The following is a 23,594-nucleotide window of genomic DNA, read 5'->3' on the forward strand; positions in this document are numbered from 1 at the left end:
ATCCATTTTATAGATGAAAACATTCCTAGAAGTTAACTTGGGTCACCCAGGTAGTGGGGACAGTCGGGATTCAGACTCAGCTGTGCCTCCGAGTGCCACCTCCCCCTCCGTAGCTCGGGGCAGCTGGCCGGCCTGGGAAGGTCACGGGCAGGGATCTGGACGGAGATGGCTGTCTGGCAAACCACAAGAATGTTGCTCATTCGCCCCGCTGATCCTTGCAAATGGTGGTCTGTTTTCTCCCTTAATCCACTGAGAAAAAGCTCCATTCCTCTGAAAAACTCTCCAATATACTCCACGAGGCAGGACGTAACCGACACATCCCTGTACCACCCTCCTCTCGAAAGTCCTCTTGAGTTAGTACGCCTGTCTGAACGGACAGAAACAACGGGAGCTTGTGGACATTCTGGTCTTTGTCAGCAGTGACTCCTAACCACACTGTTATTCTTTCAAAATAAATTTTATTAGTGGCACATGGAATTTAAAGTTAAGCAATTTTTTTCCAGAGAGAAGGTAAGACCTGACAGACTAAAAATTTGTCACAGCAGAAATACCATTGCCAGTGTAAAGCGAGACGAATAGGAATAGTTTCCACCAAGGAAGTGACTTTTTTTCACGATGCTGACCATGCTGTACACATGCCCCCTGCAGTCGTGGGGGCCCACAGCCCTGGACATCGGGAGAGTGCAGGAGATCAGAGTGCATCCCCATGGGATTGGTGCGCTGGTTATAGTAAGGGTGGAGAGATCACAAGCCCCCTTACTCGGCATGAGCACCAGGAGGGCCTGCAGCAGGCGGAGGCTGGTGGGAAAATGCTAGGCCAGCAGACTCACGTGGGAGCTCCGCAGAATCTCCATTAGACCCTTCACCTCCAGACCGGGGGCTATGGGTTATCAGAGACTACTTCTAAAGTATCTGGAAACCTGTCTACATCAGTAAGTCAGAGGAGATCTGAACCTTCTTAGGAAAATCAGCTTCTCCTCTCATGGGTTCTTTTCCCTAACATTCTTCTGACTTAACATGGACTCTGCAACCAAGAGAGCCCCAGGAGGTGTTGGTTTGGGTCCCCCCACCTTTTGAGCCTGCCCCTTCTGTCTCCGCTGCAGGTCTCCTGATCCCAGATGGCACTCCCTGCACCGAAGTGGCTGTTGTCCTGTTCAGATCATGTCATTTCTTCTTTCTAATCTAGGACACTGGGGACAACTCATAAGAAAGACTCAGGACCTGGTCATCTGCACTGGTCTTATTTTGACCTTAATAGGAGCGTTTCCCTTGGCACTTCCAGATCCTCCCCTCAACCAAACACTCAGATACTCATTGATCAAGGCGACAAAACGAGTGACAGACTGCAGAATTTTCCATTTCTAGATCTAATTGATTAAGCTAAGTCTCCACACCAGGAAACTGGACTTTCCCTCCAAGCTAGCATCTAGAACACAATCTTCAGGGCCCTAGGGCAGGTCAGTGATACTGGTCTCGTTGAGATCGATTCCAGAGTGCAGCTTGCCATTCTTGGCGGCTGCCCAGGGCATGGAGGTGGAGGTCCACTTCACTGCCCAGTCTCCTGCTTTGCTGACCAAGATGACGCCGCCTAAACCCTTCAGCTTTGACTTCATATAACCCAATGACATGTTGGCTGCCTCTTCCAATGTCTTTCCTGAAAGCGAGGAAAGGTTGAGAAAAAACACACATTATAATGAAAGGAATCTGATGGGAAAATCAGTTGCAGTATGAACAACCCAAGTGAGTTAACAAAGACTTTGGGCACATGATTTCTATTTGAACGCCTCAAAGAAGCATCCTCACCATAAAAGGCCCTCTTTGCACTGAGATGGTGCCTAGCATCAGCCTGGGCAGAGCTGCTTTCTCTCACACACCCAGGCTCAAAGTCTCTTTACTGCCCCCCGAGATGCCCAACACGGACAATAGCCTAAGGGCACTTCTTTCCAGATCCTAACAGGAGGTGGGAAGAAGTCAAAGGAGCGTTAACCTGAAAGGAACATCTAAAGCAAACGAGAAAGGGTTTCATATACTTTACAGCCTATTTACAAAGAGCTTCCATTCACTTGTCTTCAGACAGTATGAACTTGTTCTGTGTACCTTGTTCTACGTGGAAGAGAGTCAGTCTGGCCAGATTCACCTTCAGGATGCTCTCCCCGTGCCCCGTTGTTGAAATGGCGCCAATGTCATTGTCAGCATAACCTCCAGATCCTGCTCAAAAAAGGTGGACTGGTTCTAACTCAGCAGCAACAGTGAAGAAATGCAAACACATATCAAGTCTAACGCTACATAAATGTTAAATCCCAAAGAGTGCCGAAGGGTGAACAAAGGTCAGTAGCCGTGACCCTGAGATGCAGAGGTGGAGTAGTAAGTGCCAGGTGATGACCCCGAAATCAGTGCTGGTGGTGGTGGGGGGCCGGGGGTTGGCCCGAGCTCTCACGGAGCAGCTCCTCCAGGACGGCTCCTCCTTTGCGAAGCCCACCCAGCCAGTCCCAGCCCCGCCGCTGACACACGCCCGGGAGCTAGAGGACGTACTTCAGTGTCAACACAAACGTTTCCACTTGTAGCAGCACCGCGTCGCTTTCGTGCCACTCAAATCTAGTAGCTGCCAACCTATATTCTCAGCTTTTTCTGTTTGTTAATTTGAGCCCATGCCTGGGAAGAGTCTTTGTGTATGTAACTCTTCGGGGCTAAGTCTGCAGATCCTGAAGCTGGGACCAGAGAGAAGAAAGAGGCCCTCGGGGGCTCGCTGGGGGCCCCCTGAGCCTCCCCAACTCATCCCGGGAGCCACCTGCCTTGGAAAAGCCTCTCGCCTGCCAGATACAGGCGCCCTCTCAAGGCGGTGCCCTGCCCCAGCCCTTCCGCCCTCCCTCCCCCCACCCCACGCTCCCGGATCTGCCACTCCCGGAAGAGGCAGGGAGTGAAGAGGAGAGGGCGACAGGTGGATGGCAGCGGAAGGGGCAGGGCAGCAGCCAGCCATGGGGCCTACCTATGCACGGGGTGTCCCCAACCCGGCCGACCATTTTATTAACGATGCCGCCCGTCGAGGTTGCATAGGCTACGTTTCCTTTGCAGTCCAAGGCAACGGCACCCACGGTTCCCAAGTCTCTGCCAAGAATGAAGAGAAAAGTGACAGACTGAGACGAGAGACACTGTCACAAGTAACATCGTAGCCGAACAGCACTTAAATCCCCGCGTTAGATGCTAATGGCAAATGGGACACGCTTTGATTCTATCATTCACACCTCACATTAGCTTTTTATTCTGCAGGTCAGACAGATTGCTAGACATTCCTTTAGATCTCAGTTTTAAGAGCACATCCCATCCCAGTACCACCATCTTCTAGCTGTGGGACTGAAAGGTTTTCTTCTCTGTGTCTTATTTTCCCCACCTATAAAACGGGGGTAAAAATGATTGAGTGCGTCCCAAACGTTGTGTGCATAAAAATCCCTTGGATCCCTGGGCCCACCCCAGAGATCCTGAGTTGGTGGGTACAGGGTGGGACCCAAGATCCTGCATTTCTCACAACCTCCCAGGTGATGCCGATGCTGCCTGTCACACCCCACTTTGCCTGTTTCCCGGGGCTTGCTGTAAAGATGAAATAAGTTATTGTTTTCCCTACCATATACATTTTCAAGTAAAAAAAATTGGAAGAAATTGTACAACAACTGTCATGCCCACCACCCAGGTTCTATAATGAACTATATTTGAGGCACGTAGTAAATGCCGGGCACGGCAGTGAACTGCACCTTCTGTGCAGCTTGCATGTGGGGGCAGAGGGCAACAGAGCGGTAAAAATTTGTTTTACGGAACAACAGTAAAAATGATGACGACTCCAGCAGCATGGAGAGGGCTTTATACAGGGCCTCTCTGAAGGAGGTGAGGGCAACCCGCACGGTTTGCTGGGAAGCTGGAACATGGTTGTGAAGCTCACGGAATTTGGAGGTCACTGTGGTTGCAGAGAATAATGCAAGGGGGGGCGGTCAGGGGATGGCCAGCAGCCGGACCATGGAGGCTCTGACGGGCGGGGTGACTGTACACCCTGGTGACCCAGGACAGTCCTCATTTATCCCCATGTAACAGTTCCCCTTTCGCTCTCCAAGTCAGGTTCTGACTTGAACGCTAAATCATACGGTCATCTGACGTATAGATCCTGAGTGAGATGGGAAGACACTGCAGAACCTGAACCAAGACGTGTCACTAGATGAGTTCAGTTTTAAAAATATCATTCTTACCCTACACTCATCCACCAGAATGGCTAAAATGAAGACGACTCGGTATCCCTTTGGAAAACCATCTGGCAGAATCTACCAACGCTGACTTGGCAATCACAGTCCTAGTAGATTTCTGCATTCTTCCAACAGGAATGCGGAGCCACGTTCACCAAAAAACATACACCAAAATGTTCACAGCAGGACTGTTAGTAGTAACAGAAAGCAAAGTGACATAAATGTCCACCAAAGGCAGAGTAGGTGGACTGAGATACAGTCATGGAACAGAATCGTCTATTGCCGTGAAAATGAGCTACTGAGGTATGCGGCACACGGACGGATCTCAGAAATATAATGAGGGAAGAAGGCATCAAATAAAGTACGTACTATATGTTTCCACTTAAATAAAGTTTGAAAACTGGCAATAGTTGTCTACAGTGTTAGAAGCCAGGTAAGTGGTTGCCTTTACGGCAGGGCTGGGAATGGTAGGGAGCATGGTGGGGAGCATCAGGCGATGAGCAATTTCCCGACCTGGGGGCTGGTTATATGGGTCCACTCTGTGACAACTCAGAGGCAACATAAGACTTGTGCACTCCTGTATGTATGCCACACGTGTACAAAAAGTTTCTCTTAGAATAATCATTCTGCCAAATGTGTGATGACTGAGGGAGACAAGAGTGGAACTAGAGATGGTCAGGAGGCTTGAAGAGTTGCTGGCCTCCGTTAGGGTGCTCCTGGGACGGAGAAAAGTGGGCTTGGCTTGGGACATTCTGAAGGCAGAGCTGCCAGACTGTGGGGGGGCTGGGTGTGAGAGAGATTATGGGAGGCTCTAAAGCTTTGGTTTCCAGAATGGAAAAGGTACAGGAACCATTCATTGAAATGTAGACTATTAGGAATAGGTTTTTTGTTGTTTTCTGGTTTTGTTGGTGGGTGTGGAGCAAGGCTGGTGGGGAAATCCGGGGTTCCGTTTTGGACACAAGCTTGAGGTACCTGTTGGGTGAATTGCAGCTAGATATGGGCTGGCATTCAGGGGGCTAGAAAGAGAAATTTGGCATTCTGTTTGGCAGAAAACCCTATCTTCCAGCATTCACAAAAATCAACTCCAGAGGGGCGCCTGGGTGGCTCAGTCGTTAAGTGTCTGCCTTCGGCTCAGGCCATGGTCCCAGGGTCCTGCGATCGAGCCCCGCATCGGGCTCCCTGCTCGGCGGGAAGTCTTGCTTCTCCCTCTCCCACTCCCCCTGCTCGTGTTCCCTCTCTCGCTGTCTCTCTGTCAAATAAATAAATAAAATCTTAAAAAAAAAAAAAACAAAACACAAACCCAGAGAGTTCAAGGCCTGAATATAAAACATAAAACAAAATTCTTCAGGAAAATCTAGGTGACTACAGATGTCTCAGGGTGGGGAGTACCTTCTACGTTTCTAGTCCTACAAGCTATACAAGAGAGGTAGACTATTTGATTACAAAAAAGTAAAAACCTGTTTATGGCAAAAATACCATAAGCAAAGTAAAAGCAAGACTAAAAACAACAGATTTGGATTTTTTTTTTAAAAGATTTATTTGAGAGAGTGAGAACGAGAGAGAGAGAGTACATGGGGGGGAGGGTCAGAGGGAGGGATTTTTTTTTTTTTTAAACAGAGCAGACAGTCTTAAGACTGAGAAGGGACATAACAATGAAAGAGAAAAAATGATCATAGGACAAAAATAGGCAGATTCATAGAAATGGTCCACCAACAAACGCCAAATGCTCAAACTTGTTGACAGCCAGGGAATGCAACTTAGAGTGACAGCCTTTCCCTCCTCATGTCAGATGAGGGCTGGCACTCCCAGACTCTACCCCTAACACTCCTAAGGTGTGGAGGCAGGACTGCAAATACAAATGGCGGCCCATATACCATCTATTTACTTTTGAGAAGCTGTAGATACGTTCTTTTCTCTTAGAGTGATGAATAGGTCTTTAAATAAATATTATAAATCCATGATTTTTACATGACCAAAAGTGGACAAACTACCAATGACGACTTAATGTAATTATTATTGTGCCCATCTGGGTCCTTTGTTGATCAGCTACTGATGGCTGGAAACACACACACACACACCCTATAAATTATTGTTTACTCCACAAGGTTGATTTTCCTGCTTTCATTTCATCGTATGTCCATACAACATGTGTTCTCTTGACAAACTGCCACATAAGACAGATCTTTTTGAGTCCGTGTAGTTCTTAGCAGGTTTTTTTATTAATTTTAATTTGGAGAAGCTTCCCTCTGCTAAGGCAGCAACAACTGTAATGTTCAACAGAATTCTTAAGGCAATCCTTAGATTTGGAAAGAACTCCTGATTTGAATATTACCACACTCAAATGTTACCGAGCATTGCGGGATACATTTTTGTAACGGAAGACACTATTACATACTTTAACTTGATCATATATGTCACGATCGCTCCCTGTAGTCATTTATACCATCTCTTCAGCAGCATCCAGATCCATGCAGAGTATCTTCAGCTCTTTCACATTTCACTGCTGGTGTATTATAAAGAAGACTGAAAGCAGCGGTTGTGTTGTTTGATTTTGTGCAAGTCTCTCTTCAAATGGCACTGTGCTCTGATATATGGCAGAAAGACAGCCTCTATGGGAGCTGATTTGGGGATTATTTCTACATGAATCTTCTTCAAGTTAGGTAAGAATTTTTGTTGCCTTCTTTCAGGTTCCTTTTATTTTACTGGAATTCTTTTCTTTTTTCTTTTCTTTCTTTCTTTCTTTCTTTGAGAGAGTGCAAGAGAGCACAAGCAGGGGGGGAGGGGCAGAGGGAGAGGGAGAATCCCAAGCAGGCTCCACGCCCAGTGTGGAACCCCATGTGGGGCTCAAATCTCATGGCCCTGAAATGCACATTTCACATGCAGTATGATTTTGTTTCTCTAAACTTAATATATTTTCAACCCTTTTAAAAGTGAAATAGCCAAAAATATATTTTTAAAGCTTTTATTAAGCTTATCAATAGAAATTAACAGTTCATACTAAGTGACTGTAGGTAGCATCAATTCAAAATTAATTTCACTGTCTGTCAAAGTCCATAATTTACTCTTTGAGAATCTTCTGTAGTTTCACGGAATTCTTTATCTAAATTCAATGTAATTACTTTAACAGCACTGAGTTGGTCATTCCCACCATCTGTCTGAGATTTGTTCTAAGGTCAGATAGGAGTTTGAACACGCTGTTCCATTTTGGGCCTATCTAGAGAATCCCCCATTGGACCCTCTACTGCCACACAGTGGGGGCACACCTCCCAGAAACAGACTCAAACCTTGTCACATGGAATACTTTTGGGCTCTTGGCCAAACTTCATGCTTATATATCTTTTATTTACCAACCATGTTCACTCCATTATCACAGGCTTGCCTTTGACAGTCTTTTATTTTTTTTAAGCTTTATTTTAGAGAAAGAGAAAGTGTGCGTGTGCAAGCAGCGTAGGGGGAGGGGCAGAGAGAGAGAATCTCAAGCAGATTCTGCACTGAGCGTGGAGCCTGACAAGGGGCTTGACCTCACAGCCCTGAGATCATGACCTGAGTCAAAATCAAGAGTTGGGTCACTTAACTGACTGAGCTACGCAGGCGCCCCATTGCCTTCGACAGCCTTTTAAATTGATGCCTAAGATGAAAAGCTGTCCCCACTTCTTCTCTAAATCCAAAACACTTACTTCAAAAAGCAGGTGAGTCAGACTTTGTTTTTCTTCTCGGGGTAGTACAGCCATACATATAGGAAATGTTAGTTGCTCGACATGTCTTCTGACCATGGTACCTTCTAGTTGAGCTGAGTATTTTGTTAAAAACATTTTATGTATTTGATTTCATCTCTTGCTTGTTACCCACTAAATTAATCTGTCTGAATTCTCTATCCTAGATAGTGATCATTAGTTTCATTATTTTTTGTCTTAATTACATATATTATTGAATTTTGAAATCATTTTTATTAAGCCTAGAAATGTCCCACTGTGTTTTGTAAACACGGCGCAGATGATGGAGTGCCATGAAAAGCCTCATTAGGCCTGGCTAAATACCGGACACACTGTATTATTCTTTCAAGAACATTATATCCCTGTTTCATATTGTCTTTTTCTTTTTCTGCTGTTATCAACTGCCTGTTCCCTCAATCCTACCGACTGCATGTGTCCTTTTGGTGTGTGGTTCTTCGTGATGAGCAATTAGCTCTTCCTGTAGTAAAGGACGGGAAATCACTGGGATTTCATTGGAACTGTTCAAACTGAGGATGTGGCAAGAATAATATTCTTACTAATTTTCACTGTTCTGACAGGTAATTAAATCTTCACTGGACCAAGAATTTGGAATGTCCCGCTTGTGAACGTTAGGTGGATCTTCCTGGAAGAAGACTGCTTACTTTACTGTTTTGTTTTCTAAAATGCGCGTGGGCTGTGTCCTGGAAGATTATTTTCCTTCTTTCTTCCTCTCAGCTTTCTGTTTTCTTTTGTGAGCTCCACTTTTGTATTCTTTTTCTATCAAAATCTTGACTTAACACGCATTTTCAATAATCTAGGGATTAAAAAGATGTAATCGTCTTGAAAGTGCACAAAATTAAGATATATTTTCATAAAAAATGAAGAGTAAATATAACTGAATAAATATAAATGAACTGCAGATATAACTTTAAAAAGTTAAGTGTTTTCCTAAAATATACCAAATTATCTATTAATATTAAAGTCAAAACATGAATTATAATTAGTGAATATAACATCTTAAAATAAAACTCCTTAAAAGCTAAAAATTTTAACATATCTTAACAAACAAAACCATTCATAACTAACGTTCAGTGTCCATTTAGTTGCCAACATAAAGAGCTGGTTCTTCACGCAGGTTCTGTCTAGACCCACACTGTCCAGTATGGCAGACATGAGCTACCTGCGCCACTGGCCACAGGAAGCGTGGGCAACCCCCCTGGGGGGGGGCAGTGGAGGTGTGCTACAAGTGTAGCATATGGGTCAGATTTTGAAGATTTAATGTGAAACAAGAATGTAAAATATCTCAAGTAATTTCTTATCTTGATTACATGCTGAAATGATAAAATTTGAGATGTATTGGGTGAAACGTGTGTGTGTGTGTGTGTATATGTATATATATATATTTTTTTTTTTTTTTTTTTTGAGAGAGAGAGTGTGAGTGGGGGTGGGGAGGGGCAGAGGGAGAGAATCTCAAGCTGACTCTGCACTGAGCGTGGAGCCTGACATGGGGCTTGATCTCATGACCATGAGATCATGACCTGAGCCAAAATCAAGTCAGGCGCTTAACCGACTGAGCCACTAAGGCAGCCCTACCTGTTTCTTTTTACTTTTTTAATGTGGCTACTGGAACATTTTAAATTGCATATGCAGCTCTCGTCTTTCTGTTGGACAGTGCTGGTCTAGACCTACATATATACACTTTTAAGAGTAATGGGCATCAGTCCTCATGTGCAAGTCTTGCAGATATTGTACTAACCCATGAATCCCGCCAGAACCATAGCACAGAACATGTAAGGAGGCAAGAAAATGGATACTTGGCACTACTGGGAAACAATTACTTTGTTATGTAAGAATTTATTCGACAAGTTATTAATTTGTCTTTTTCTCTCACCTAAGTCCTTCTGCTGTTCAATTCTTCCCCCCATTCCGAAGCAGTGTCCATTTCATATATCAGCAGTAGCACAATCCACAAATCTTTAGATTTAGGTGGCCTTCGCTTCCAAGACATAGAGCAAGTGATGCAGAGAAGCATTTTCCTGGGGGCTGAATGGTGTTAATCACAAGCGTGGATGATGAGGGTTATGGGTCATGCTATGCCACTGCTGAGTGACAGAGGTGCCCCAGGTGTCTGTAATAAGCCAACTGTTTTGTGTGTTTGTGATATGGGGGGGTCCTCTAAAGTGCAGGACCCAGGGTGGAGCCCCTCTCACTTATATCTAAGGGTAATACTGGCTGGTGGAGATGTGTGCTGTTGCAGAATTTTTGGAAAGCGATGTGACAACATCTGTTAAAAGACCCAAGAACCATCGATAAAGCAGCCCCATTCCTGTGACTCTAGCCTACAGGTACAATAGCACACTTGGTAAGGTTATCGAAAGCTACCAGTACATGACCAATTTTGTAAAACAGATTCTTAAGCTGGGGACACATCAGAATTACCTGGGAAACTTTTTCCTAATACACCTGCCTGGCCTCTTCACCTCAGATCTATTAAATTAGATTCTTTATGGAAGGGGACCGGACATGTATAGTTTGAAAAAGCTCCCTAGGTGATATTAAAGTATACTGCTGGTTAAAAATGACAAATCTTAAAGAGTATGCAGAGTTAATAGATTATATTCCATTATAAACTCCCAGGCCATATCTAAATTCTATTTTTCAAATTTTGCTTGAATAAGGGGGCTTTTATTTGGGATTTTGAACTCTGTAACACAGAAAACCGTAATTCAGAACAAATGATTAATTCAAACTTACAAGAACTGTACTGATTCCTCTGTACTAGGACAGCAGGCTCAAGTAACTTCAGAGGGTTCACTAGGTCACAGACAACCTGTTTTGTCTGCTTTTAAGATAACAAACTGATCAAGAGGCATCCGGCAGTTAATCCACTAACACAAGGCACTCTATGATTGGAGAAGGAACTCTTGGCCAAATCTGAGTTGTTACTACAGGAGTAATAAATGAGGCTAAATGTAAGAATCAAAAGAGCAGTTTTTCCATGATGTAGTGTCAATTATTTTGTACAAAAACGGAAACTACCAAGTGATTCTTGACTTATTTAAGAAATGTAGGTAATGAGGTATTTGTTACACTTCCATGCCTGAGTAAGTTCCCAAACTGTGAGCCACAGAAGACACTTACTGTTGACAGTCTAACTTCAGAGCACCTTTCTCATGCTTCTCTTTTTCCAGACGTTTTATGTTTCTTTCTGTCACCAGCTGCTCTTTAGGAATCGTAGGGACCCCCATGACTGCTGCAAATTTCGCTGCACCTTGGTCAGTCAGAAAGCAGTGAGCTGTCTTGAGCCAGAAAGAAACAGAAACATGGTTAGTTTTATGAAATAGTCAAAAAATCTTTTTAACTGTTCTAACTGTGTGGATATAATTACTTCTCTCTGGGTATAAAGCCTCAAAAATGCAAATTCCACTGGCTTGCTTTTCCTCGAATGTTGAACAAAGCCTGGCACTCTGAGATCTTGTATTTTCAAAAAACCCCCAAAGTGATGGAATATTACTAGAAAGGTACTTACGTATGATCTTAAGTTTATTTATTTATTTAAAAGATTTTATTTATTTATTTGACAGAGAGAGTCACAGCAAGCGCAGGAACACAAGCAGGGGGAGTGGGAGAGGGAGAAGCAGACTTCCCGCAGAGCAGGGAGCCCGATGCGGGGCTCGATCCCGGGACCCTGGGATCACGACCTGAGCTGAAGGCAGAAGCCCAACGACTGAGCCACACAGGCGCCCTGATCTTAAGTTTAGAGAACACAATTCATCTTTATTTTACATATGCTATTAAACAGTTGGTCTGTTCAATTTGTATCTGTTATGTCATCCATGTTGAGAGAAGACTGAAGAAAATATAGGAAGACAACATGAAAACAAAGTAATCACTGGACAAGGGATTACTAGTAAAATTCCACTGTCAACAGAGTCAGAGTCTCAGCTTATTTGAGAAATTTAAGTAGCAGTGCTTCTGTTCTTTTATAGGGTTTTAGGAGAACAGTGCTCACAAGTATTTCCCTTCAGTAAGACCACTTTTAGTTGCTAGAGTACAGCGGTAACAATTTCTTACAAAAAGGATGCTTTTGTCACATACCTTTTCCATAACAAGCCGTGCAAGTTTAATGGGGTTTGCTATACAGCGGACTGCAGACACAGCTCCCGCAGACAGGTCTTGTCCATTCATGATACTGGCATCCATTTCAACATCACCATTTACATTCAAGACAGATCCACAACCTAAAGCCAAAGACAAGTTGAAAAGCAAGAATTAAGAACTTCGAAATGGCTCCCAAGTTTCCTCTAAGCTGTTGACTTTAATTCATCCTCTACTCCACTGCCAGAGAGACATGTTTGGAAACCCACATCTGGCTTGGCATCCCATGACCTACAAAATAAGAAGTATGAAAACACTTCCCGATCTGGCTTCTGAGCTCCTTTCCCAGCGGTATCCTCCCCACCCCCTTCTTGGCTGCATTTTACTGAAATATGAGGTTTCCATGAAAGTACCATAAGTTCCCATTGCTCTGTCCCCTTGTGTATGCTGTTCTCTTTACCACCAGCACTCTTCCTCCAACTCCTTTTGCCCAGATAATGTCTGTAAGGCTAGCTACGCTTTACCTCTTTGTGCCTGTTTCCTCATTTGTAAAATGGGATAAGAACAAAGCTCGAGAATATTGAAAGGATTATAAAACTGTCCAGTATCTAACAAGGTAAAATTCACAATGTTTGGTATCCAATAAGAAATTGCCAGGCACACAAAGAAACAAGAAAATATGACCCATAACGAGGAGGGGAAAAAACCTCACTCAATAGTAACAGATCATAAACGACATAAATGACAGAATTAGTAGACAAGGATGTTAATAAAACAGCTGTTATAACTATATTCTATATGTACCAGAACATGGAGGAAAACATAAAAAGGACCCAAATAGAACTTCTAGAGATGGGGAAAAAAAAGTCTTTTTTTTTTAAAGATTTTATTTATTTATTTGAGAGAGAGAATGAGAGATAGAGAGCACGAGATGGGGAAGGGTCAGAGGGAGAAGCAGACTCCCTGCCGAGCAGGGAGCCCGACACGGGACTCGATCCCGGGACTCCAGGATCATGACCTGAGCCGAAGGCAGTCGCTTAACCAACTGAGCCACCCAGGCGCCCCCCCCCCAAAAGTCTTAAGTGGAAAATATACAGAAAATAAAACAAGGTTAGACAGTGCAGCAGAAAACATGAATGAACATGAAGATGTAGCAATGGAAACTATCCAAAATGAAAAATAAAAAAGGAAAAAAAATCCCAAATTAAAAGAGGTCATTGAGCTCAGGGACAATTTCAAGCAACCCAATCTATGTGTAATCGGAATCTCTAAAAGGAGAGGTGAGACAAGAGGGACAACAAAATATTTAAGGAAAAATGGATAATAAATTTTCATATTTGATTAAAACTACAAATTCACAGATCTGAGAAGCTCAATAAACCCCAAGCAAAAGAAACATGAAGAAAATTACATGCAGGGACATCATGATCAAACAGCTTGGTGCTAATGAGACAGAAAACCTTTTTTTTTTTTTTAAAGATTTTATTTATTTATTTATTTGACAGAGAGATGAAGGGAGAGCACAAGCAGACAGAGGGAGAGGGAGAAGCAGGCTCCCCGCAGAGCAGGGAGCCCGATGCAGGGCTCGATCCCAGGACCCTGGGATCATGACCTGAGCCGAAGGCAGACGCTTAACGACTGAGCCACCCAGGCGCCCCAAGACAGAAAATCTTATAAAAGTAGCCAGAGAGCCATGCATTGGGAAGAGAGGAAACAATGAGAATATGTTTCTTGTCAGAAATGATACAATCCAGAAGACAGTGGAGCAATGTCTTTAAAGCCCTGAAATGAAAAACAACAACAACAACACACACACACAAACAGCCTGTCAAGTTGGAGGTAAATATACAGTGAAATTATCTTTCAAATACGGAAAACAAGACTTTTTCAGATACACAAGAGCTGAACGAAATCACCAATAGCAGATGTGAAATATAAGAAGTGTTAAAGGAGGTCTCTCAGGAAGAAGGAAAATGACAGTGGACCACAGTCATAAGCCACACGAAGGAAAAGCACTGGAAATGGTTAGTATATGGGTAAAGCAGAAATACCTTTTCCCTTTATTTTAATAATATCTTTAAAATATAACCGTTTAGGGGAGCCTGGGTAGTTCAGTTGGTTAAGAGTCTAACTCTTGGTTTTGGCTCAGGTCATGATCTCAGGGTCATGAGTTCAAACCCCACTTAGGGCTCCATACTCAGGAGGGTCTGCTTGAGATTCTTTCCCTTTCCCTCTCCCTTTGCCCCTCCCCCTGCTCTCTCTCTGTCTCTCATATAAATAAATAAATCTTAAAAAGAAAAGATTCTCTCTCTCCCTCTCCCTTTGCCCCTCCCCTCTCCTCACACTCAATCTCTCTCTCTCAAAAAAATATATATATGTATGTATATGTGTGTATGTATGTACATATATAACTGTTTAAGGGAAAAATAGTAACAATGTACTGGGTAATTTATAACATACACAGAAGTAAAATACATGACAGCAATAGCACAAAGGCTAGGAAAGGGGAAACAAGTATACCATTACAAGGTTCTGAGATTATTCATGGAGTACAATATTACTTAAAGGTAAACTGTGACAAGTGAGAGATGTATACTATAAACTCTAAAATAACCCTTAAAAAGAAGAAGTCTAGCTACTAGGCCAACAAAAGAGGTAAGACGCAATCATAAACAACACTCAATTATCCCAAAAGATGACAGAAAAGGAGGAAAAAAGAGAAACAACGAATGGATTGGACAAATAGAAGACAAATAGCAAGATGACAGACTTATACCTGACCATATCAATAATCACACTAAATGTAAATGGCGTAAACACCCCAATAAAAAGCAGAGAGACTGTATAAAAAGGTAAGATACAACTCTGTGTTACCTAAAAGAAATCCACTTTAAATATAAAGATACAGGGGCGCCTGGGTGGCTCAGGTGGTTAAGCGACTGCCTTCGGCTCAGGTCATGATCCTCGAGTCCCAGGATCGAGTCCTGCATCGGGCTCCCTGTTCAGCGGGGGGTCTGCTTCTCCCTCTGACCCGCCCCCATCTGGTGCTCTCTCTCTTTCATTCTCTCTCTCAAATAAATAAAATCTTTAAAAAAAATAAATATAAAGATACAAACAGGTTAAAAATAAAAGAATGGAAAAGTTATACCATGCTAAAATGAATTAAATGAAAGCTGGAGCAGCTATATTAACATCGGGCAAAGCAGACTTCAGAACAAGGAACGTTAAATAATAATGACATTACATAATGATAAAAGGGTCAGTTCACATAGAAGACAGCAATCTATGTACCTAACAACAATTTCTAAATATATGAAGCAAAACTGATAGAAGTCAAAGAAGAAATAGAGAAATTCACAAATAAAAGACTTCAACACTCCTCTCTCAGTAATCAGTAGAAATAGACAGAAAATGAAGGTATAGAAGATCTGAACAACATTATCTACTAACTTGACCTTATTGAGATTTATAGAACTTTCCATACAACAACAGCAGAGTACATATTCTTTTTAAATACAAATTGGATATTTACCAAGAGAGACCATATTCTGGGCCAAAACCCAAACCTTAAAAGTTCAAAAGAATGTAAATCACACAGAGTATATCCTTTGACTGTAACAGAATTAAAATAAAAGTCAGAGAGATATTTGGCAAATCCACACATATTTGGAAATTATCGCACTTCTAAATAACCCACGGTTCAATGAGGAAGTCACAAATGAAATTATAACATGTTTTGAACAGAATGAAAATGAGAAGACAACATGTGAAAACTTGTAGGATGCAATCAAAGCAGGGCTTAGAGGAAAATTTAAAGTATTAAATGCTTGTATTAGGAAAGACAGGTCTCAAATTAATGATCTAAAAATAATAGTAAATTATTCCTAAAGTAAGTTGAAGAAAGGAAATAATACAGATATATCAATGAAATTCAGAAGAGAAAAACACTAAAAGAAAAAACAATAAAAAAATCCACAAAACCCTCCTAAAACCAATAGCTACTGTTCTTTGAAAACACATAACCCCCCCTCCAAAAATCCCCCCAAACCCAAACTTGATAAACTCTAGCTAGACAACCAAGAAAAAAAAAGACAGAAATTCAAATATCAAGAATGAAAGATGGGACCTCTCTACAGACCTTATAGACATTAAAAGAATTAAATACAGTATATTATAAATAACTCTTAAACCAATAAATTCAACATCTTTTTTTTTTTTTTTAAGATTTATCTTAGGGGCGCCTGGGTGGCTCAGTCGGTTAAGTGGCTGCCTTTGGCTCAGGTCATGATCTCAGGGTCCTGGGATTGAGCCTCATGTCGGGCTCCCTGCTGTGTGGGAAGTCTGCTTCTCCCTCTCCCTCTGCTGCTCTCCCTGCTTGTGCTCGCTCTCTTGTGCACACTCTCTCTCAAATCAATAAAATCTTAAAAAAAAGATTTATTTTATTGATTTGAGAGAGAGATCTCACGTGCATGAGAGAGCACAAGAAGGGACAGCAGCCGAGGGAGAGGGAGAGAGAAACACAAGTAGATTCTGTGCTGAGCACGGAGCCTGAAGAAGGGCTTGATCTCAGGACCCTGAGATCAGATCTGAGACAAAACCAAGAGTCAGATGCTCAACCAACTGTACCACCCAGGTGCCCCTATAAATTCAACATATTTTTTAAAAAAAGATTTAATTAACCAATAAATAAATAGGTCAGAAGCACAAGTAACAACCTGGATTTACAGTTGGCATCTAAAGTGGAGGGTAGTCTTGTGGGACTGAGCCCTTCACCTGTGGCGTCTTTTTTTTTCTTTAAGATTTTATTTATTTGAGAGAGAGAGAGAGAGAGCACGCACACACACGCATAAGCAGGGGGGAGGGGTAGAGGGAGAAGCAGGGGACTCCCTGCCGAGCAGGAAGCCCGATGCGGGACTTGATCCCTGGACCCTTGGATCATGACCTGAGCTGAAGGCAGATGCTTAAGCGACTGAGCCACCCAGGCGCCCTCACCTGTGGAATCTGATGATACCTTCAGGTAGATAGTGTCAGAAATGAGCTAAATTGTAGGACACCCAGCTGGTGTAGGAAAAGTGCTTGGTGTGGGAAAATCTACACACGCACTGGAACTGGGTTCAGAATCTTCAGACAAAGGCAATCCAGTGGAACAAAGATAAGTCTTTACAACAAACAGGGCTCGAACAACTGAACGTCCATATGCAAAACAACCCAAATCTAGACACAGACCATACACCCTTCATAGAATTAACTCAAAATGGATCACACACCTAAATGTAAAATGCAAAACTATAAAGCTCCTAGAAGATAACATAGGAGAAAATCCAGGTGACCTTGGGATTGGCTTTTTAGATACCACACCAAAGGCATGCTCCGTGAAAGAAAAAATTGTTATGCTGGACGTCATTAAAACAAAAAATTTCTGCCATATGAAAGACACTGTCAAGAGAATGAGAAGATAAGCCGCAGACTGGGAACATGTATTCATAAAAGACACATCTGATAGAGGACTGCTATTCAAAATATATAAAGGACTCTTAAAACTCAACAATAAGAAAACACAAACAATCTGATTAAAAAATGAGACAAAGAAAAAAAAAACCAACAACAAAAAAATGAGACAAAGACCTGAACAGACATCTTACCAAAGAAGACCTACAGATGGGAAGTATGAAAAAGATCTATTGTATTTTTATATCAGCAACAAAGGTTCATAACTCTAATCATAATAAGTAACATTTACAATAGCACCAAAAGACATGAAGTAACTAAGTATACATCTAACAAAATATGTATAAGATAGTGCATGCTACAAACTACAAAACACTGATGAGAGGAATCAAAGATTTAAACAAATGGAAGCACTGGATGGAAAGGCTCAGTACCGTTCAGATTTCAATTCACCAAACTGCTCTATAGAGTTAATACAGTCCTAATCAAAATCCTAGCAGGATTTTTTTGGTAGAAATTGACAAGGTGATTCCCAAATTGGTGGGAAGGCCGACAGCCAAAACAGTTACACAGACATGCGTGCAAAGAGCTGCAAGACTCTTACTACCTGATCTGAAGACTTAATATAAAATTACAGTAATCAAGACAGTGTGGTATTGGTGAAAGAATACACATACAGCCCAATGCAATAGAGTCCAGAAACAGACCCATCCATTCAAAGTGAAGTGATTTTTGACAAAGGTGGAAAAGTCAAGTGATTTTTGACAAAGGTGGAAGGGTGACTCCATGAAGAAAGAACTGCTTTTTCAACAACGGGTGCTGGAACAATTATGCAAAAACCATCTTAATATATACCTCACACCATATACAAAAAATCATTAAAAATGGATCAGAGACCTAAATACAAAACCTGGAACTATAAAGTTTCTAGAAAACAGGTAAGAGAAAATGTTTGTGACCCTGCATTAGGCAGATATTTCTTTTCTTTTTCTTTTTAAGATTTTATTTATTTATTTGAGAGAGAGAGAGAGAGAAGAGAGAACAAAGAGAGAAGAGAGAAGAGAGGATGACTGAGCAGGGAGCCTGATGCAGGGCTCAATCCCAGGACCCTGGGATCATGACCTGAGCCAAAGGCAGCCGCTTAACCGACTGAGCTACCAGATGCCCTAGCCTAGGCAGATAGTTCTTAAGGTATGACACTAAAAGCACTAAAAAATTGGATTCCTACAAAATTAAGAACTTTTGTTCTTTGAAAGGCACTGTTAAGAGAAAGAAAAGACAAACTACAGACCAAAAGAAAATATCTGCAAATCACTTATCTGATAAAAGACCAACGTCAAGAATATATGAAGAATTCTTAAAACTCAGTAATAATAAAAAACACAATTCAGAAATTGACAAAATACTTGAAAAGATATTAAAATAAACATTTGCTGCTAGGGAAAAGCAAATTAACACTAAAATGAGATCCCACCACACACCTGTTAGAATGGCTAAAATACAAAATACTGACAACACCAAGTGCTGGTGAGGATGTGGAGTGACTAGAACCTTCATACACTGCTGGTGGGAAGGGAAAGTGGGAGTCACTGTGGAAAACAGTTTGGCCGTTTCAAGTAAAGTTAAATATATGCTTGCCCTATGACCAGCAATCCCACAACTTGGTATTCACCCAAGAGAAAGAAAAACTTATGTTCACACAAAAACCTGTATGCAATTGTTAATAGTGATTTGTAATGGCCCCAAATTGGCCATGTCCTTTGGTTGGTAAATGACCAAGACTTAGTATATTCATACAATGGAATGCTACTTAACAGTAGAAATGCACGGACTATTAATAGTTGTGTCGACATGGACGGCCCTCCAACGCATTACGGTAAATGAAGAATCCAGACTCAAAAAGCTACAGATTGTGTGATTCTACTCTTCTCCCTCAATGTGCTGCAGAGCAGATGCCTGGCACAGTAGAAGCGAGTCACTTAGAAGTGAGTCACTCTACCAGGCTCTGGTATAGAGCAAAGACGAGAACTAGCCACTCCAGTTCTGAATCCATACTCCCCAGTTCAGGCAGATGACTGATCCCAGTAGTTTAGAGAGGGTGGGAGACCAGAAGACCTGTTCCAAATCAAGGTCCTTTGTGAATAAGTGGGTGTTTGTCAGCTAGAGGGTCAAAACTGCTAGTGGCATGTAATTGAACAAGTCTCCCACTGAAACAGCAGGCCACTCCTTCTGCCGGCAAGGGGGAGCATCTACTAAATTCTGGTTCAACCAACAGCCATAACAATGCACTTATGTCTCATTCTATGGTCAAGCTGACTTATGAAATTTTGCATAAGTGTTAAAGAGTGCTTAGCAGAAGCAAGGGGCTGGAACAAATACTCAGTATTTCATGACTAATTGGTTCAGATTTCCTAAAATGCTTTTCTCTGACAGATGTTAGGTGGGTGGTATCATCCCAAGAAGTATTTTAATCCCCAGATTCTAGGTTCTCTATTTTAAAATCAATGAGCATAAGAATTATACCTAACTCATAATGCAGATTAAATGAGTTAATCATGCAAATTTCTCAGACCACTGCTTGATACATAGTAATCATAGTAGTTACAATGATTATTACTCTAAAAACGGATCAATTGAGAGGAAGAAGCCAAACACAAAAGAATACACTCCGCATGATTCCATTTATATGGAATTCTGGAGAAAGCAAATTAATCTATAACGACAGAAGAAGAGCAGTGGATACCTGGTAGTGAGGATGAGGGTGGATTAAAATGCAAAGCGGCATGAAGGAACTTCTGGGTATGATGGAAGTGTTTTAATTTTGTTTTTTTAAAAAGGATTTTATTTATTTATTTGACACAGAGAGAGCATAGGCAGGGGGAGCAGCAGGCAGAGGGAGAGGGAGAAGCAGAAGCACTGACTCCCTGCTGAGCTGGGAGCCCCATGCAGGGCTCGATCCCAGCACCCTGGGATCATGACCTCAGCTGAAGGCAGACGCTTAACCGGTTGAGCCACCCAGGTGCCCAATGGAAATGTTTTAAATCTTGTGGTGTGGTTACACAGGTGTATGTATTTTTCAAAACTTAAAATGGGTGCACTTTATAGTATATAGTCTACCCCCACACCCCCACAAAAAGATGTAATAAAAAAGCCTCTCGGTATGTGAATTCTTGGAAGCAAGTTAAAGAAAAAATGGTGAACTGATGGATTTAAAAAATTTTTTAAAGGTTTTTTTTTTAAGATTTTATTTATTTATTTGAGAGAGAGAATGAGAGAGAGCACATGAGAGTGGGGAGGGGCAGAGGGAGAAGCAGACTCCCTGCTGAGCAGGGAGCCTGATGTGGGACTCGATCTTGGGACTCCAGGATCATGACCTGAGCTGAAGGCAGTTGCTTAACCAACTGAGCCACCCAGGTGTCCCGGATTTAAAAATTCTTAAAGCAACCTGGTCAACAGGTAAAAAGAAAAATTAAATCTTTTTAGCATATTAAATTTTACTGAAAAGCTTACCAGATTCATTGGCACTTTAGATTCTATTTGTAGGGGGATAAGCTTAACCTGATTTGGCATCAGTTACTAATTGCACTGCAAATATACCTGCGTTGAACTCAGGATGATCTTCTAGGAATGCCACAGCAACTTCCACAGCATCAACTGCGCTTCCTCCATCCATCAGGATTTTGTAACCTGCCTCAGCGGCTTTGATGATGCCCTGGCGCACCCACTCTTTCCGGTCCTTAGAGATATTGCTGGCTCCGCCACCATGGACCACGATGACAGGATTCATGTCGACGGATCCTAGGCATCAGGAAGATGAAGGTGTCACTTAGAGCAGGCCCAAGAAGACCACCCTGGACATAATCTCTTGGGGGAGATTCCACTGGAGACTAGGTCCAGTTTCTACCCCAGGAGGGAGACAAGGTTTACAGCCTCAAGAAATTTCCTGAGACCTAGGGGATGGGGGCAGAGGGCAGAGACAGCGTGGTTTGAACTTTGCACAAAATGCCCAGAGTGCCCCCTGGCCTCGCACATTCCCCGTTTCTCTCCCACCCCCACCTCAGGCATCTTTGGGCCTTCGGGTGGGGCTTCGGGACCCAGAGCCCGCGCCCCCTCCCCACCGGCTGCCATCCGGCCTCAGTTTTCCAGAGAACCACAGTCTTTGCTGGGGAGGGGTGGGGACTGCCTCCAGGGCCAGAGCTCGAGCCCTACTCCTGGGCTCTTTCTGGTCTTGGGTTTCCCCTGAGATGGTCCCTTTTCCAAGCCTGTAAGTCCTGGATATCTGAAGGCAGGTACCACACTGACTAGGCATCCAGGATTCCTGGTATTGGTCCAGGGACTGGACCAGGTAGGGATAGTCCGGGACACTGGTGGAGCCTCTGTGAAGGACACCAGGCTGCTGGGGGCCATCCAGCTTCAAAGCAAAATGAGTAAATCCTCCAAAGCCAGATCTCAGTAGGATCTCAGAAGCCATTCTGGGACTGTCAGAGTTTAGAGATGGGAGACAGCTAGGAATCATGAACGCCAGACAGGCCCCAAGGAAAAAGGGTATGAGGGTCTGAGGGTAACCACAATTCCAACCTCCTCATCACTACTGCAGTGGGAGGAAACGCTGGCCTCAGGATAATTCCTGGTGGGCTAAGACAGGCCCTATCCAACTGGCCCAGAGTCTGTAGACCGCGGGGCAGGTGCTCTGGTGTGAACTGCGCATGCACTTGCCAGCGACACTCAGCATCCAGGCTCCTTGGGATCGTCCAGTCCAGGCCGTGTAGGGACAGACTGGGCCACAGACACGGACTTCGGGGGTCACCCCGCGCTGCAGAGGTCCAGGTCCCCCTCCCCGCCCCCCAAAAAGAGATGCGCCACATCTCACTGGAATCCCTTAGTCTTGACATTCTTGGGCAGTGCCAGTTCGTCAGCGCCCCCCGCCCCCGTCCCCCACCACTTCCCGGACCCCCACCACCGGGCAGGGCGCTTTCCCGGTCTCCGGCAGCTGCTCCGGCGGCGCCGTCGACTTACCGAGGACGCCGCGGGAGGCAGACGCAGGGGCTTCAGGCTGGGCCGAGCCACCCGGCCGGCCTCGGAACCTGCGCGGTCCAGCGCCGGGGCGAGCCTGTCCGGGAAACCGCTGGGCTCGCAACCGCTCCGCGGACAACGGCTCCGCGCTTGCGCGCGGGGGCGGGGCTGGCGCGCAGCTCAGTTACCGTAAAGCCCCGACCGGGGCCGCGGTGCAGCACCTCTCACCTTTGCCGGTGTCTCCGCTCCGGCTCGACCCCAGGAGGCTGGCTCCCGGCACAGGGACAATGCTGGCCCTCCACTCACCTGAGCTTCCTGGTGAAAGGGGGAACCTCCACTTCCTCCTTATGAGGCTGGGGGCGGGGTGTTGGTGTTGGTGGCGAAATGCGTGATGTGCCAAGGTTTTGTAACTGACAATTGAAAAGCAATGCAGTGGGCCCTGATACCCTTCCTCTGCTCGAAATGTTTCTCAGTCTTGTTATTCGTTTAAATTCAGATCGCTTCCTTCTAATCGTCTCTCTCCTTAACCTTTTGTAAAGAACGGAAAGATAAACTATAATTGGTATGGTTCTGTGCCGGAGGTGCTCTGAAGAGTCTGAAACCCTAGGCGGATTCCCTCCTCTGAGCTACCAGGAGCCCAGCTCTAAATTCCTTAAACCACATGTGCCCTTAGTTTTTTTGTTGTTGTTGACACATTTTCTTCAACCTGCTCCAGAGAGTTCCCTTAAGGCTCTGACCCCCTGGATGACAACCAATCATCTGTATCCGCCTCCCCCCTTCCCGTTGCCATAGCATCCTTCCAATAGAAGGAGTTTACATTTCAAGACAACTGTATGATACTAGGTTAGTGGAATGAACCAAAGGATACATTATTTTAATATGCAAAGTAGTCCTTTGAATTATAATTTTATTTCCATTAGTAATTTGCTTTAAACTTTTTATTGGTTGGATGAGCCAATGTCAAAGATAAATTTTCACTTTGTCCAACAAATAGTACCACACAGCCTCCCCAGTTTAAGATACTCACAATGTAGGGCCTGATTCTGATAAAGCAGGCAGTTAGTTAAGAGCTGGAGACAAAGGTGGTGATAAATAG

At 43.4% G+C, this 23,594-nt stretch overlaps 1 protein-coding gene across 2 annotated transcripts; it reads right to left on the reverse strand.

The window, feature by feature from the left end:
* Positions 1–438: 438 nt before the first annotated feature.
* On the reverse strand, positions 439–22,827 carry ASRGL1 (asparaginase and isoaspartyl peptidase 1). 2 transcript variants are annotated; one of them, XM_025878687.2, is made up of 7 exons: positions 22,727–22,827; positions 21,083–21,283; positions 12,038–12,180; positions 11,081–11,238; positions 2,987–3,105; positions 2,098–2,208; positions 439–1,654 (listed from the first exon to the last, which is right to left on the reverse strand). In XM_025878687.2, exons 2-7 carry the CDS (start codon positions 21,270–21,272, stop codon positions 1,449–1,451), a joined length of 927 nt encoding a protein of 308 aa, XP_025734472.1. In that variant the 5' UTR covers positions 21,273–21,283; positions 22,727–22,827; the 3' UTR covers positions 439–1,448. The 2 variants fall into 2 exon arrangements, with proteins under 2 accessions (XP_025734472.1, XP_025734471.1); XM_025878686.2 differs by lacking the exon at positions 22,727–22,827 and adding an exon at positions 22,502–22,681.
* Positions 22,828–23,594: the final 767 nt, after the last annotated feature.

Source organism: Callorhinus ursinus, unplaced genomic scaffold (assembly GCF_003265705.2).
Source record: "Callorhinus ursinus isolate GAN/ISIS: 27379988/994484 unplaced genomic scaffold, GSC_fseal_2.0 scaffold51, whole genome shotgun sequence".
Lineage (NCBI taxonomy): Eukaryota > Metazoa > Chordata > Mammalia > Carnivora > Otariidae > Callorhinus > Callorhinus ursinus.

What these genes read in the sequence shown, in the direction of transcription:
- ASRGL1 (XM_025878687.2), bottom strand. Translation starts at nt 21,272, where the DNA reads ATGAATCCTGTCATCGTGGTCCATGGTGGCGGAGCCAGCAATATCTCT. An exon ending in CACGGCTTGTTATGGAAAAG is followed by an intron (nt 11,239 to 12,037) that starts GTATGTGACAAA and finishes TTCTGGCTCAAG; the next exon opens with ACAGCTCACTGCTTTCTGAC. An exon ending in TGGGGACACCCCGTGCATAG is followed by an intron (nt 2,209 to 2,986) that starts GTAGGCCCCATG and finishes TTTTTTGAGCAG; the next exon opens with GATCTGGAGGTTATGCTGAC.